The sequence below is a fragment of the Xyrauchen texanus genome, chromosome 30 (genome assembly GCF_025860055.1).
Source record: "Xyrauchen texanus isolate HMW12.3.18 chromosome 30, RBS_HiC_50CHRs, whole genome shotgun sequence".
NCBI classification, from domain to species: Eukaryota; Metazoa; Chordata; class Actinopteri; order Cypriniformes; family Catostomidae; genus Xyrauchen; species Xyrauchen texanus.
The window spans coordinates 29,988,956-30,006,333 of NC_068305.1; the positions used below are offsets into that span (position 1 = coordinate 29,988,956).

At 42.4% G+C, this 17,378-nt stretch overlaps 1 protein-coding gene across 1 annotated transcript in view; it reads right to left on the reverse strand.

The window, feature by feature from the left end:
- hmcn1 (hemicentin 1) overlaps positions 1-17,378 on the reverse strand; it is a 123,876-nt gene that overhangs the window by 76,098 nt on the left and 30,400 nt on the right. Inside the window, exons 3-10 of the mRNA XM_052098916.1 lie at positions 11,827-11,985; positions 11,381-11,503; positions 9,627-9,798; positions 9,025-9,131; positions 7,020-7,140; positions 5,034-5,297; positions 4,769-4,913; positions 4,234-4,355 (exon numbers count right to left, since the gene is read on the reverse strand). Of these exons, the coding sequence (XP_051954876.1) occupies positions 4,234-4,355; positions 4,769-4,913; positions 5,034-5,297; positions 7,020-7,140; positions 9,025-9,131; positions 9,627-9,798; positions 11,381-11,503; positions 11,827-11,985 (1,213 nt within the window). The remainder of the gene's footprint in view (positions 1-4,233; positions 4,356-4,768; positions 4,914-5,033; positions 5,298-7,019; positions 7,141-9,024; positions 9,132-9,626; positions 9,799-11,380; positions 11,504-11,826; positions 11,986-17,378) is intronic.

Sequence of the window (17,378 nt, forward strand, 5' to 3'; positions counted from 1 at the left end):
CTCCAGAGTGAGGAAACGTGCAGGTAGAATCACTCTGGACCCCACTAACCCTGCCCACTCCCTTTTTTAACTGTTGCCCTCTGGCCGGCGCTACAGAGCACTCAGCGACAGAACAACCAGGCACAAGAACATATTTTACCCTCAAGCCATTAACCACATGAACAATTAAACTGCCTTCAGGACTCCCATAGTGGAATAATGTATAAATATGTAATTTACATATGTAAATTCACTCATATTTAATTCAATAACTGTACATACCCCTACCTTGCACATATATTACCACTGCATGTACAATTTCCTTCTACTCAATTCTGACAAAACAGAGGTACTAATGATTGGACCAAAAACCTCAAAAAATAAGCAGCTAAAATATAATTTGACTCTCGATGGATGTACCGTTACGTCATCTTCTTCTGCAAAGAACTTATGTGTTATATTTGATACCAAGCCATCCTTTGAAAATGTCCAATGTTTGTAGAACATCATTCTTCCACCTGAGAAATATTGCTAAAGTACCATACATGCTCTCTGTTGCTGATGCAGAAAAATGTATTTATGCATTCATGACCTCTAGACTAGTTTATTGTAATGCATTATTGGGAGGATGTCCAGCAAATTCAATAAATACATTTCAATTGGTTCAAAATGCAGCTGCCAGAGTGCTGATTAGAACCAAGTAATATTATCATATTAGTCCAATTTTATTGTTGTTACATTGGCTACCTGTTAAATTTCGATTTAAAAAATTCTGTTAAATACATACAAAGCATTGAATGGTCTAGCTCCACAGTAATTAAGTGACCTTCTGACATGCTATATTCTGTCATGTTCATTATGATCACAAAATACTGGCTTGTTAATAATCCCAAGAATATCAAAATCCACAAAAGGAGGTAGATCCTTTTCATATTTGGCTCCTAATCCATGGAACAGTCTCCCTAAAGGTGTTTGGGATGCAGACACACTCTAGACTATGTCTAGACTAAAGACTCATCCATTTAGCCAGGCATACACCTAATTTATCCATCAATCCACAATTAGGCTGCTTTATTGAATGACATCTATGCTAATATTATTCTATTTGTTTCCATGTCTCTACTCAAATCCTGCCAGTTCCAGCTCCACTCCTCCATGGTGTCAGACTCCACTGCTACGTGTCGCTGAGATGACAACAAACTACAGCTGGGGCTAGCAAGACATCACTTCAGTTTTTTTACTTCAGAGGATAAACTGATGCCAACTCCAACTGTAAGACATCGGACACGTCATATTCCACTGCCTGAACTTTGGATTTAGGGTGGACCCCACCGAACCTCAATGAAATGCCCTGAAGGTTGAACTGCGATGCACCTCATCATTTATCTCTGACTGCATCACCTTTATCTATTGATGGACTAGACTCTTGAAATGGAATACATAGATAATTATTTAATTGCCAAAAAATAATTAATCAGCCAACTAACAAAAGGGCAATGCATCTATGTGAACTGCAGTTAATCCAGGATGGACTTCAAAGACATTAGTCACTAATCTTAAAGTTTTTAAACATTTTATTTTTATTTTTAAAACACTGGACCTTCACTCTTACTTAATTTACTATTTTAAAACTATGACTTGCACTTCACACAAATAACTAATATTGGCACTATATTCATGTTGTCTAGCCAGAGGGGAACTGGCCCCCACATTTTGCTCCATTAACCAATATCTTCTGGAGTTTTGTGTTTCTTGCCACAGTCGCCTTCAGCTTGCTCACAGGGGTTCTAAACACAATTATTATTTAATTTCTATACACATTTTACCATCATATTTAATCAAACTACACAATGATCACTGTAAGACATTATAGATATTAGAGTTTCATTTGTTTTTGTAACTTTGTTAATGCATTATTTCCTGTAAAGCTGCTTTGAAACTTTATGTGTTGTGAAAAGCATTATACAAATAAAAATTACTTGACTTGACATACACCATTCTATTTTATTTGTCCTATTTTATTGTATGTCTATTTATACTCTTACATTGTTTTATATTCTCTGTCTCACTGCAATGTTCTGTGTGCACTTGCTTGTTTCTCCAATCACCCCCAAAAAATGTCCTTGTATGTGAGCACACTTGGCATTAAAGCTCATTCTGATTCTGTATTGTGAAACAAGTATTTAAATAACACACAAGTAATAAAAAGAGAGAAGTGACAGTTTGCACCACCACAATTACATGTTACTGCATACTATACCATTTATTTTGCTGAGTTCTTGAGCAGCACTAAACCAAACATTAAAATATTTATCTTACTGAAAAACATCCAATAATAAAAATGTTGCTCTTGCTTCCAAGCACAAAACCTACAAACCACTTGATTGCAGTTGACCTGAGGACATTGGCTGTGACTCAAATCATGTGAGCCGGCTACCTAAACAGCATTTTTGGGCATCCTAGCCACATTTGGACAGCCGAACGTGCCTAGGATGCCAAAATACAGTCAAAGCAACTCATTAGGTTTTTGAAACAGAGCTAATATCCTCAGGTCAACTGCAATCAAATAACTGATAGATGTTGTACTTGTTTAGAGTTATGTTCTGTTAATCTACTAGTCTATTAATATTCCTTTCTACACCCTGAGAACAAGTAATTATCCTCTTTTTAACCTTCTGCACATAAAGATAATGAAAGAGCACAGAAACAATTAATTATCCTCAATAAAATGAGGTAAATACAGATGGAGATGTGTAGAGACATCAATCAAGCTCCACTGGTGAAGCCACACACATACGAGAGAGTTTGACAGGGTTCAATGCAAGTACACATTGAATCCTTGATGAGTCAAACTGTATCCACACTAACTAACACACAGAAGATTTTTCATGAGCAACATGTGTGTGTTACTCAGAGCATGAAGTAAACTGAAGACTCTGACTGGCCCATTTCATCTGAGGAATCAAGCACATAAACTGCATCCTTGATGAATGTCAGTAATATTTCTAAGACAGTGACGAGCTTCTTTTGTATGCATTGGAAATTTCTCGTGAATTGAATCTCATCAGAATTTGAATATATGCTCCACTAAATTATAGAGAATTTAAGTATTATTAATCATTTTCATCTACTGACACAAATCATGGACAGTATTAACAGTGATTGTATAGGCACACATTTCACTTCTACCGGTCGATTTAATGTCTCCAAATCCAAACCTTTTACTCTCTCCAAATTCTTCCACTGGCCACTTTTACAGTGACTTTAAAATCACTCTATGACAACAGGATTTCTAAATAAGGTCATAAATACAATTGTAAAAATAAACATCATCATAATAATAATAATTGAAAAATAAATCATGATCTATTTAGATAGTTTAACACAAAAACATTTTTGTTTCATAAAATGGCTACAACAGTGATTGTCTAGGACTTAATTTGATGTTTCTCAATACATTCAGGATTTGGACAATGTTTAAATACCCATTGTAAAGGGTGCCTCTTTTTGTTCCTGGCATGCAGAAGATGCCCTAAACCCACCCTAATCCTAACCATATGGAGCCTGTAAGGATAAGTAAATTGCCAGGAACAACCTGCTGCACCTTTCTCCCATTGCGACTTAAAACTTTGCACTAAGATAAGACGTGGTTTTGAAATGACCCGTTTCTTATGAATATAGCAAATTGTGCTTTGTGCCACTTCATTACAATACAATACACCCACAGTTTGCGCACATACACCCATAGTTTGTGCGACACTCCCACCCACGCCTAATTGTGATTTGCGCTGGCATGAAAATTACACTTAGAATTAGCGCTCTCAAGATAATTAGATAAGACATTACGCACTGTTGTAGCGTGTAGTGCTAAGCTTTGTGCACTAACGAAAATAGAGCCTGCACACACTTTAATGCACACATATACACAGACTCTCTCTGAAGTATACATGAGAGAATGCCCCTTAGCATGTCAGATTCAAAACATCTCAATAATTCGTTTTTATTTATTTATTTTTTCTCAAATTCCTCATATGATATCTATTACACACCAGGGTATAGGAGTTACACACATAGCCTGACCATTCAGTCATGCAAACAGTTAAAAAAGGCAGCATGCCTGAGTGCTCATCTAGTTGTGGAAATCTCCTTGAGACTATGCGAACATTGATTAATAGATACAATAATATCTCACCATGTCTGTTACACGTATTAACAGTATTTAATGCAGATGAAAACGAAAAGTGATAATCTAACCAGAAACATCAAGGAAGGTCTGAGCACGTCCTGTCCCGGCACTGCTGATGGCGATGCACTCATAAAAGCCCTCATCCTTCAGAGACACTTGGGCAATCTCCCATGATGCATTAGAGGACTCACTATAATAGATTTAACAAAAATGTCATATAAAATAATCCTTTCCAAAATAAACCCACAAAGATACAATAACAAACATTATAGCCATCAGGCCACCATCACTGGGCAGATGCAGTATATAACGAGATAATATAATAACCATCAGTATATAACATCTGCAGCCTTGAGAATTATGCTTAATTTCAAGTTGAGTCCACTTATAATGTTAGTCATGGTTTCTCGGTTCTTAATTAGGGCAAGGGAAATCTTGTTTTTCATCATACAGTATGTCTAGTATAAATTTACTATAGACAATTTACACATTTATATGTGCTTTATAATACAAAGCTAACTATGACATTGAAAAAGAAAATATGAAAATGTACATGGTTTTGCATCAGGTCAAGTTGCCCTATATCCTTAAATGAATTAATACCTGAAGAGCTGCTCCACACCTAGACGTATTCCTTCCCTGGTGAAACGCAAGGTATAGGGGATCAGGCTATCCACATAGCAAGTAATACCTCCCTTCTGCAGGTAATAACCCGGGGTATGAGTGGGCATGATTACTTTGGGTGCATCTAAAAATGAAGAATGAAAGGCCACACAGAGCGTAAAATACAATAGAACCCACATACATACGGTATATTTGATACTTGGATTGAATACTTTCTGGTGGGATTTGTCTACACTAATCTGACCTGGTACAATGCTGGAGTAGGAGACACTAGACACTCTCTGGAAGAGGAAGCCATCACGGTCATAGCCAGTGACTCGCAGAAAGAAGGCCTCTTTGGGTGGAATAAACTCAGTGATGTTCCAAATGCTGAAAGGGCGTCGTTCAGGGTAGTAGCGAATGGGTAGCGTCTTCATTACATTACCTGTGATGCTCATAAGCTCCAGGCGGTCAGCACGAGCAGGAGGAGAAAGACCTGTGGTGTTCAGCAGGATGTAGGTGGGGATTCCTGTGTGTGTGTGTGTGGGGGGGTAGAGGTTAGAAAGGTTAACCAAAACATGTTTTAAATGCTCAAATAAACAGCAACTATGATGACCTTATAAATTTGACAATGTGTGTGGTCCAGACAGAAACACAAACAGCAGTATAGAAGAATTATAACAGTGAACTCTAACTGACACATTTCTTTTCTTGGTAACATTAGGGGGAAAAGAATGCTAAATGCAAATAAATAAGGCAGATGCTATTTGCACCCTGGTGCAAATATTGGCAAATGCTATTTACACCCCAGTGCAAATAGTGTCAGATATTATTTGCACCCCAAACCTGGTGCAAATAATGGTAGATACTATTTGAAACCTGATGCAACTTGTGTCAGATACTATTTGCACACCGTATTTAAATATTAACATACAGTATGGGCATCACTGCAGTGTGTTTATTTAAAGTCCCACAGACACACACTAACCCCTACCCCTTAATCTTATCTAAGAAAAACACCCTTAGTTTTATTACAGTAACAATGGTTTCACCATGATATTTTTGTAAATTTACAGTAACCACAAAATTAACCATGGTTACTATATTATCATCATATTACTGTACTAACACCATGGTAATTGCACAAAAGCTTTGGTTTCTGCCAAAAATCATGGGTACTACAATATTAGTAATACATGCAACTATAAATGCAACTAACCATGCATAGTTAAGCTAGCAAAACAAATAGGCTTATCAACTTTTAGAGAACATTTTTCCTAGTTCTTTGTTCAGCCTCCACAGTATTTTTTAGCAAATCATCTGTCACTTGGTACAACCTAACCATATTAAGCAGATGAAAACATGGACAGGTTGCATTACATGCCCTCATCCTCAAAAACCATGAACACAACTATGCAAAGCAAAAGAAAATATGTCCAGATTATATTAAATTCAGGTTTACTTGCATATTGTGGGGACAATGCAGTTTATGGTAATATTGATACCGGTGGGTCGGCCGTGACACGTGCCGAATGGGCCCACGATAAGCTAAAATGAGCTGCTGCGTTATGAAGAACGGAACACAACCCCAATCACAACTGCTCCACAACTTTTGGCTCACCCCAACCTCAACAAGTTTTGGGCCAGTTGCCATGTAAAATCCCAGGCAGATTTCTCTTCCCAGTCCAGCCCTGTAACCCAAAATGACTTTCTTTCTTTTTCTTAACACAAAGGGAGAAATTATGAAAAACTTGTGCTCAGTGATGTCATACAATTGCAGTTTATGTTGACCACCTCTTCAAGCTTCAAAAGGATGCAAAAGTATCTCATTCGGTAAGTTTGACATTCTCTGCCAACATCATGTAGTTTGTAACTGTCTCATTATATGCTGCCTTCAATATACTGTTATGAGAAAGTTTTTGGACCGGTGCCATATCACAGCAGGCGGGGTTACCCACCACCAATGCCGAAAATAGAAACCAAGTGAACGAAAGAATGTACCTTCACTCCTCACATCTAGTTTTTCAGGACAAAACCTCAGATTAACATAGAAAATATCCCTTTGTGTTAAGAAAAAGAAATACAGTCATATTGGGTTATAACAAAAAAGGGGTGAGTAAACAATGACTGAATATTTATTTTTGGGTGAACTATCCCTTTAATGTCCAATGTAATACCTTTGTCAGGAACAAAATCAGTCACACGTCCTAAAACCTACCTTCTATGACATCAAACATGATCACTAACTCACCTTGGACTGGCCTGCTGGACGTCAATTTGAAGTCCAGCGTGTGTCTTCGGGAAAAGCCTGCACGGAAATCAATGGTGCTAAGGCCTGATATACGAACCGAATGTCTGCCCTCACTGGACGTCTGAGGTCAAATGACAACAAAAGAATATAATAAATAAAAAAACATAAGCTACACAGTATTTTTTAAAGATAACAGAATCCATTCCTATCTATGACATTAGTTGCTCTTTATAGTGAGATGCACAGGCGAGACACACCTAAACCAATTTATGATACAATAAGCTCAAAATCCAAAACATTGGAACAATTTAGTTTGATTCTCTTTCTTTCACTTTTGGCAGACTGATTAGTCCCAGTCATTTACACATGATCCCTGCCCTTCTCTGCTGTCCTTTAAGAGTGTTTTGGTGCTGAGAGCCTGGCATATGTTCGATGTTGTCTGCAGCTAACTGCTCCAGGGCGAGCCATGGTAACCCATCCTCTGCTTGCATTCTTTTAAAATTACAACCATCCTAAAGAATTATCACTGGCCGTGAAGCACTGCGTGGTATGACGCCAAGAAACCTTCATAGCTAGGGTCAATAGTGAAGAGAAGATCCTGAGGGATTCATTGAAGAGATGAAGAGAAACAGAAGAGAGGGCCGCAGGACTAAGAGAGAGGAAAGACATAGGATGTGGGAAAAGGGGCAAGGGGTCGTTCAGGGGATGATCTCAGAACTAGAATGGGAAGCTGACCAACACCAAAGGCCATTACAGAACAATTAACAAAAGATTAAGATAAAAATGTACATCCATTCATCCTGAAGTTTTAAAGCCCACTTTGAACTAGCACAGTCAAGCACTAAAACTGGAAGCATAATTAATGTCAAACATTCTTTAATCCAACCTAAATCAGCCATGAGGCAGTAAAACTTGGAGGATGCCACCAAAAACATGGGACAAACCTCACAAAAAGTGATCACAATCTGCCTGCTTTCTTCTAACAAACACTTTCAAAAGTTGTTTGGCATGAAATAAATATAAGAAGAGTTTTTCTTATTTCAGTGGCAAGTTCTTGTGAGAGATAGGCTGTTTGAGCACATGAGTTTATAGTAAATGCACTGAGGCTCAAATAAAGAGAGTAATAGAAGTGATCATACTAATTATTTTTGGCCTTTATTTTTTCACCTCATTTCAGTTGTTACACATTCTGTTTGGATTTTCGTTTGTATTCATGAAACACATTACAATTTAATGAAATTCTCTAGTATGACAATGACATTATATTAAAACTATTATTACACAGCATTAAATAATTACAAGAAACAGAGATAACATATGAACTGGGTGTGAGTGAAAGAGTGAGTGAGTGTGTGTGGGGGGGGTGAGATAGATATCCTTAGGTATCAGGGGGCACAGAAGTGGCAGGTGAGTTGCAGAGAGTTTGTAACTAAAGCACAAATACTAAGACTCACACACTAGTGAATATTGGAGGGAGAGGAAGAGGTTGGGTGGAAGAAATTGACAGATAGACAGGGTGGATGCTGCATGCATTGTGCCAGACAAAGGTCTCACTAGTTGAGAGGAAAAGTAGATTGAAAATTCTGCTCTCCAAACTCGAAGTACAGATATAGAGAACAGATTGAGCAGCATTTGAGAGGCCTCCAAGAGTGCACACGAGTCACGGGGAACACAAATCAGTTTGCAAAAATGTTTTCATTTCCTTTAACTGGCCTTTTATGACTTTGGGTATCTTGGAGCAACCCTCTGTTCCTGCCTATCACACAACGGGGTAATTAATGGCCCATACCAAGACTCCTCGACAGCAGCAGAGCGACAACATCAATGACTTCACCACACAGCCTTGGACTTCCGTACCTAACCTTCACAATGTGATCTAACCTAATTCTCAGGAGATAGAACAGCCTAGCAATTTACTAGTTACAAAGTAAAATCATCTACAAAGACACAAAAGACATGTTGACAGTGTTTGTGCATCTTAGTTGGTGATAAACTTGATAATTACCTTTATGGTCCACATTCCTGGTGTTGGGTCTTTGAGGTTGAGAACTTTGGCAGAGTTAGGGATGTGAAGAAGTTCAGACAAACCTTCCTTATTTCCAATAAGTTTTCCTAGGAGCACATGCAGTACATTCATATTACAATCTTTTAAGGTTCATTTATGTATGTTACATGTAGGCCTGCACAGGATCATTTGCCCCTTGCATGCTGGTTTATTCAATATTTTGGCTAATTAGATCATGCTGTCAAATAAGCTACAAATAAGAGTGCAGTACTCTCATCTCCTTTTAACACATTTGAAAAAAAAAAAAAAAAACATTAAATTCTGAATAATTCAGTTGTTTTTGCCCCACAATCAGCTCAGAAAATGTGAAAAAAAAGTGTGCAGACTCGAGTGCACAAAGTTATATGTCATCAAATATTATACATTTCAGAAAACAAAGCACCAAAATCAATGGCAGTTTTGTTGTAGTCATTATGAAAAAGAATTATTGAATAATTGAATATAAATGACAACAAAGCCCAACAAATACCCACCAAATAACACTAAGACTACATAAATCTTATGTTACACAATGTGTCTGGATTCTGCGTTGCTCTTCTTACCCTGAGAATTTCGTATCTCAATGTTTGGTGCAAGGCCACTTAAGGCAACAGTCACTTCCTTCAGGCTGGGGTCAAAGGGGATCTGCCAGGTATTAGTAAGCCCATTTTGGTGATCAGTAGAGAGCATGTGAACCTTAGAGGACTGCACTGCCTCCTCCACCCATTTCAACACCTGCAGTGAAAGGATTACAGTGTAAAGATGAACAGATAAATTCATCAGTAAATACAGTAGTGGGCAAATGGGATTGATGGATGGATGCATTGGTGGATGGACATATAATACAGTTTACAGATTATTTTACACAGTTATGGATCCATGAACCCACAGACTAGGACAAAAATGTAAATGCCACAGGAATGATTGCGAGTTGCATGTGTCCTCTTAGTCCGACCCCTTGATGGGAGGTCTGTTCATCACCAGACAATAAAAGAAAAATATCTTTCACCTATAAATTAGTTATCTAATTTTCTCTAAAGGCTAAATGGCCCGAGTGGACATCCAGTGCCAAACTGCAAGGTCTTCCTCCATCATCCCAGCTACTAAAAACTGTGTCCTACTTTTCAGCTCCCATAGTTGTCAAGGTAGCTAACAGAGGCCAAGACTTGGGTAGGCAAGATCTGACTTCTGCCATTCTTCATTTAAGCTCCTGAGGTTTAGCTGATAGGTCATGGTTAACATGTCTTTATGCCTTTCATCTCTCTGGCCCCTCAACAAACACACATTGATACCCAAATGCATTCATGACATATAAGCACAGACTCCACATGTACATTCTGTCAAAATTCCCCTTGTCACAAACAGTTGATAAGTGTAGAAAATTATATTTTTTAATGTACAAGTAGAATTGCTTAAAATCAAGAGGAGTTCTATGTAACCTTTAAAGTCAATATAAAATTAAAACATGGCTTTCTTAAAACATGTTACTGGTCTTAATGTGCACGATTCAACTGTGCACAATGTTTGTCTTTGTAATCTTTTGTTAAATGTTGTAACTTTATTACTGTCTGTTTACTATAAGTCACCAAGTCCTCTTCATTTCTCAACTCTTGCCCTCCACCACCTGGCTCAATTCTGGTATGAAATGCCCGCTTTTCACTATCCAATCAGATCCCAATTGATAAAATCAAGTGCTGTCCTACATTTGTTTTCTTGATAAATATCATGTAATTATAACTGCAAATAAAAACTCTGTTATGTCTCCTCCAATATTTCAGTTCGTGTTTGATTCTAACATAAACATTCTGGAGCAGCTTGACGCATATTAAGATTGATATGAATTTCATGGAAAATTTAAAAGATCCATATTTTATGAGTTATAAAACAGTATCCTGGACATATGTCCATGTTAGCAGGGTCAAATGAAGAAAAAGCTTCAATAGAAGGCAAGTTGCACCTGTCTAATATTTGTTCTATTCATTCTAATTACCTGTCAAACAAGTTTTCAAAATATATGGGATGGTCTAGTCCAGTGTATAAAAATCAGAGGTTGCATGTTTGGACTTCACAAAAGTTCATACTTGAGTTATCATCATTGGGCCCTTAAACAAGACACTTAAACTCATGTTATGTGTCAGGGGGACTATTTCTGTAACTTAACATTCAGTATATTGTGGAACGGATTCTGCTGACCTTAGTTGTGTGGTGATAAACAAATTATTCGGCTCTACCATTCAGCTAAATTCAATCACTGTGGATGGACACTTTACCCACTACATAGCAATGTCTAAATAAATGAATCAGATGAGTGTCTCACCTCATTGACTTGTTTCTTGTCCAAATGGAACACCTGTCCTGAGCTGGTCGAGGCGATCTCTTCATACACCTTATAGCCGATGTGGGATCTGTCATCACAGTCTCCAGTCAGGACAAAAACCACCTGTCCACACACCCACACAACACAGACCATTAGTGGTGTTATTCTACTGCACATTTCCAGTTAATGGAATAACACCTCCAGGTGCATAAGCATAACATTTACATTAATTAATTTGCATTTAGATGCGTTTATCCAAAATGACTCACAAATGTGGAATGCTACAACACAAGTTAAACATCATGAAAAGAAAGTGCCACAATACAAAGTTCCTTTCTTGACCAGAAAAGAACGAGCTACAAAACAGATGAGTGTAACAGAGCAAAAGAACAAACAAAATACTTAGTTGAGGACATGAGTGAGTTAACTGGAAATGGTTGGATTACCTGTGATTGTTTCTGCTGAATCAGCTGCAGAACGTCATGGGTCAATTTGTAGTCCTTTGATCGGGCATCAGTAAACACGTAAACGTAGGACCCTGGTAAGGAGATTTCAAGGGCGATCTTGATGGCTCCAATGCTCATCTCTGGGCAGTCTCCGCCTCCCTGAAGATTACCATCATTATTTCTCATAATATCAGTATTCATCATGTGGTAAAAGACGCAAAGAACTGGATACTATTTTACGTATTTTCTTGGAGAAAAAAGCATTGGATTTTCTTTGTATATGCAAATCTTTCAAAAAGAGAAAAAGGCCAAACTTTTAGCACTTTAGCATCAAACTTGGACTGAGGCTTTTCCATTAATGGAAGACATAGTCAGTGTGTTCTGTCAGTGGAACATTCAAAATCCTTAAAGCCAAATATTTATCTTAATTGCAACAAGTTGGACATGGGCAAACAACTGGGCAGATAGCAAGCAGATTTGGCCTAATCATGAAAGCATAAATGTTTTGCATGCTTGTCATGGGAGTCAGTCATGCCTGCAACTGATGTTGACCTTGGAATGAAATTGCCTGTCCAGCGCAATATTGGTCCCAACTTGAGAGCCTGGATTAGATGACTTCCAAGAGTCCAGTTACATAAATGTCTTTATTAAAACTGGCATGGATGAAAATCAACTGTTTGTGTACATCCATGTTTGGTGATATATGCATGCAGGGGTGTAGGAACCATTAACCTTTAGAAATTACTAAATTCATTCCCCCCACTTTTTGAGAAATAATAATTACAATTTAATAAGTATAATTTGCTTAATTGTAGTGCAAGTGAAAAAAAGTGCAGCCGTTCGCCTAAACCGAAGTCTTTAAGACCCCGGCGAACTCTCTGCCATTTGGTTGCTTAGGCAGAGGGCGGAACTAACTCAAAAGTGGCAATACAATTGGCTAGTACTCACAGTCCGTGTTTTAATTCAGCTAATCAGTTCGAGTGAACGCAGACAACAGGATTAATATTAATGAGCCCAACAACCTGCCAGCAATGACAGACACACATAGCAATCTACACTATCCTCCCGAGTCCGAAGCGGATGAGCTCGCCGCTGCATCGGAGAGTGCGGTGTCTGACGCCGAGGACTCCCCTGGACTGCCACCTTCGGGCCAGCAGGCCCAGGCTGAGGCCGACGCTCAGATGTCCGACATGCTTTCCCGGGCCGCCGTGAGCGTGGGGTTGGATTGGAACCCTCCATCCTCCCCACAGCCTTCACGGTTGGATGATTGGTTCCTGGGGGCAGCGCGCCATTCCGGTCCCGTTTTTCCCGGAGGTGGATGATGAGCTGACGTCTACGTGGAGAGCCCCGCTCTCCGCTCGTCTAGGTGCCACCCGCTCCACTCTCTCCACCCTCGACGGAGGAGAGCGCCACGGATACGGCACGATTCCCCAGGTCGATAGGGCAGTTGCGTACCATCTAGGGCTGGGATAAACGATTATTTTTTAAACGATTAATCTAGCGATTATTTTTTCGATGCATCGATTAATCTAACGATTCATTTTTTCCAGTCCGATTCGATTTCGATTCGATTAATCGACTTGTGACAACACCGGTACTACCTGTTTCATCAGGGGTAGGGGTGTATAAAATGTAAAAAAAAAAAAAAAAAAAAAATTTGCCGGGAGTTTGATTGACTGGCGATCTGATCAATCAATCATAATACGCCATTTTTGTCCGACAAAGTAGTCAGGAGAGAGAAGATTAACGTCGGTGGATTTGAATAATGGATTGTAGGCTACTGTACTGACGTCTTTCCGCGGTTAAAACAACAGTCCTTCTAATGTAGGCTACATTCATGTTTAGCCTATTTGATGCTATAAATTAACCAAGGAAAAGATGATCGGTTCACGAGCAGCTTTAACTGAGGCAATCTGTCACGACACATTAAAGAGCCACAAAATAGTAGGCCTATTTATGGTTTAATTTTCTTTGAATGACCAAATTTGAAAGTTGAGACTTTATTAAATGTTACCTGCTTGGTCCTGTCTGTCAGCACGTTGTCAGTGTCCTCTATGTATTTTTCACGACATTCATAGCTATAAGCGCATTATTAATAGCTATAAGCGAAAACTTTAGGTGTCGACAACGTATTATAGCTTACTCCAGTGCAAAGTGGGGAGTTGAAAAAAAACTTACGGTGCTCTGTCATCTGAGGCTGCTCCCGGGTGGCGCTAGAATGGAAGGCCATCTCCATTTTGCAAAGATGACATATCACGGAATTTTTTCCTTTTAAATTAAATAATTCCCATACTTTAGAGGAACGAGTGCATGCCGCCTTGCACTTCTGATAGTCTGAGGAGCCACTCGTGTTGGCGCCGGCGCCGCCATCTTTGTTTTGGGTCTGACAATTCGACGCGTATATTTTGCGTCGACGTCATCCCAGCCCTAGTGCTGGTGCATTGCCGTGGTGCTAGAATGGAAAGCCATCTCCATTTTGCAAAGACGACATATCACATAATTTTTTCCTTTTAAATTAAAGAATTCCCACACTTTAGATGAACGAGTGCGTGCCGCCTTGCACTTCTGGTAGTCTGAGGAGCCACTCGTTTTGCTTCTACTCTCCGGCGCCGCCATCTTTGTTTTGGTCTGACGAATCGACGCGCATATTTTGCGTCAACGTATTTTTTGCGTCGACGTCATCGATTACGTCGACGCGTCGTCCCAGCCCTAGTACAATCTATGCCCCGGTAGCCCTACCTCCTGGCGTGGTCGCCCCTCTGGGTCACCTGGCCCGCAAATGCCGTTCTCACGGCAATCTGCTTTCAGATCACGACAGTCCCGGTACACCGGACGCAGCGATCCCGCCTTCCGCTTGCCCTCGACTGCCACCCGGCTGGCCGGTTCAGACGAGTCCAGAGGACGCCAGCATCAGACCTCCTCCTCAGTCACGAACCCGCCCCCTGCCGGGTGCGCGGAGCAAGGTAAGTGCTTTGAGTCTATTCTCAGCACCTCAGCCTCAGGCCGCAACGAAGCCGCCCGACGCTGCATTACCTGTTCCGTTCCGCTGCGAGGCCCCGCCGGGTACGTCCAAAATACTCATCCCTTTGGTGCCCCTAGCGCAGAGCTGGGAAGCGTGGCTTTCGCTTCCCAACGCATCACGCTGGCTGCACCGGACCATTCGACTCGGTTACGCAATTCAATTTGCCCGGCTCCCGCCCCTTCAGGGGCGTCCGCTTTTCCGCAGTACACGGCGAGCATGCCAGTTCCCTGCGCACGGAAATCGCGACCCTCTTAGCCAAGGGCGCGGTAGAGCCCGTCCCTCCAACCGAAATGAGGAAGGGTTTCTACAGCCCTTACTTCATTGTACCCAAGAAAGGCGGCGGCTTACGACCAATCCTGGACCTGCGAGTTTTCAATCGGGCCTTGTTAAAACTCCTGTTCAAAATGCTCATGCAGAGAAATATTCTGGCTGGCGTTCAGCATCTAGATTGGTTCGCAGCGGTAGACCTGAAGGACGTGTATTTCCACATCTCAATTCTGCCACGACACCGACCCTTCTTACGGTTCGTGTTCGACGGCCAGGCGTTTCAGTACAAAGTCCTCCCCTTCGGCCTGTCTCTGTCCCCTTGCGTCTTCACGAAGGTCGCAGAGGCGGCCCTTGCCCCGCTACGAGTAGCCGGCATCCGCATACTCAACTACCTCGACGACTGGCTCATCCTAGCACACTCTCGAGTGTTACTATGCACACACAGAGACCAGGTGCTCCGGCACCTCAGCCACTTGGGGCTTCAGGTCAACTGGGAAAAGAGCAAGCTCACTCCGGTTCAGAGCATCTCTTTTCTCGGGCTGGAGTTAGACTCAGTCTCAATGACAGCACGTCTCATGATCGAGCGTGCTCAGTCGGTGCTGGACTGCATCGCTTCATTCAAGCCAGGCACAGTGGTCCCTCTAAAACTTTTCCAGAGGCTCCTGGGGCATATGGCGTCCTCCGCGACGGTCGCGCCGCTGGGGTTGATGCATATGAGACCACTCCAGCACTGGCTCCAGACTCGAGTCCTGAGACAAGCATGGCACCACGGCACGCATCGGGTAAGAATCACCCCCGCCTGCCTCAAAACACTCCGACCCTGGACAGACCTCTGCTTTTTACTTGCAGGAGTGCCCTGCAGCAGGTGTCCCGACGCGTTCTGGTCACAACCGACGCCTCCCGGTCCGGGTGGGGTGCCGTGTGCAGCGGGCACGCAGCAGCGGGCCGTTGGAAAGGGGCCCCGCTGCGTTGGCACATCAACTGCCTGGAGTTGCTGACCGTCCTTCTTGCTCTCAGGAAGTTCCTCCCATTAGTTCGGGACAAACATGTCCTCGCCAAGGCGGCGTACGCTCCCACCAAATGTCACAACTCGCCCGCAGTCTCCTCCTATGGAGCCAGCAGCGACTCAGGTCGTTGCGTGCCACTCACATCCCCGGCAAGCTCAACGTCGTAGCAACGCGCTATCACGACAACGCCTGCCCAGCGGGGAGTGGAGGCTTCACCCCCAGTCGGTCCAGCTGATTTGGGAACGGTTTGGCAAGGCCCAGGTAGACCTGTTTGCCGCCCAGGAAACCTCCCACTGCCCGCTCTGGTACGCCCTAACAGAGGCTCCCTCGGGACAGACGCGCTGGCACACAGCTGGCCCTCGGGGCTGCGCAAGTACGCATTTCCCCCAGTGAGCCTTCTTGCACCGGTGCTGTGCAAGGTCAGGTTCCCCCTTCTGGCCCACTCGGACTTGGTTCTCGGAACTCAGGCTCCTCGCGACAGCTCCTACCTGGCGAATTCCTCTGAGAAAGGACCTCCTCTCTCAGGGACGGGGCACGCTCTGGCACCCGCGCCCAGACCTCTGGAACCTCCACGTCTGGTCCCTGGACGGGACACGGAAGAGCTAGCCGGCTTACCGGCGACCGTTGTGAATACAATCAACCAAGCCAGAGCCCCCTCTACCAGGCACCTTTACGCCCTAAAGTGGCGTTTGTTCGCAGATTGGTGCTCTTCCCGAGCTGAAGACCCGCACAGATGCGCGATTAGGTCAGTGCTTCTGTTCCTACAGGAGAGGCTGGACAGGAGGCTGTCCCCGTCCACCCTCAAGGTGTATGTTGCTGCTATTGCCGCCCACCACGATCCTGTAGACGGCAAATCTCTGGGTAAGCACGACCTGATCCTCAGGTTCCTGAGAGGCGCCCGGAGGTTGAATCCCTCCCGGCCAGGCCTAGTGCCCTCCTGGGATCTCTCGGTAGTCTTGGCAGGACTCCAGAGACCTCCCTTCGAGCCGCTTGAATCAGTTGGACACAGGGCCCTCTCCCTTAAGACGGCCCTGCTGATCGCGCTCTCCTCTATCAAGAGGGTCGGGGACCTGCAAGCGTTCTCTGTCAGCGACACTTGCCTGGAGTTCGGTCCGGCAGATACGTCTGTGATCCTAAGACCGCGACCGGGCTATGTGCCCAAGGTTCCTACCACACCGTTCCGAGATCAGGTAGTGAACCTGCAAGCGCTGCCCCGGGAGGAGGAAGACCTAACCCTTTCGTTGCTATGTCCAGTG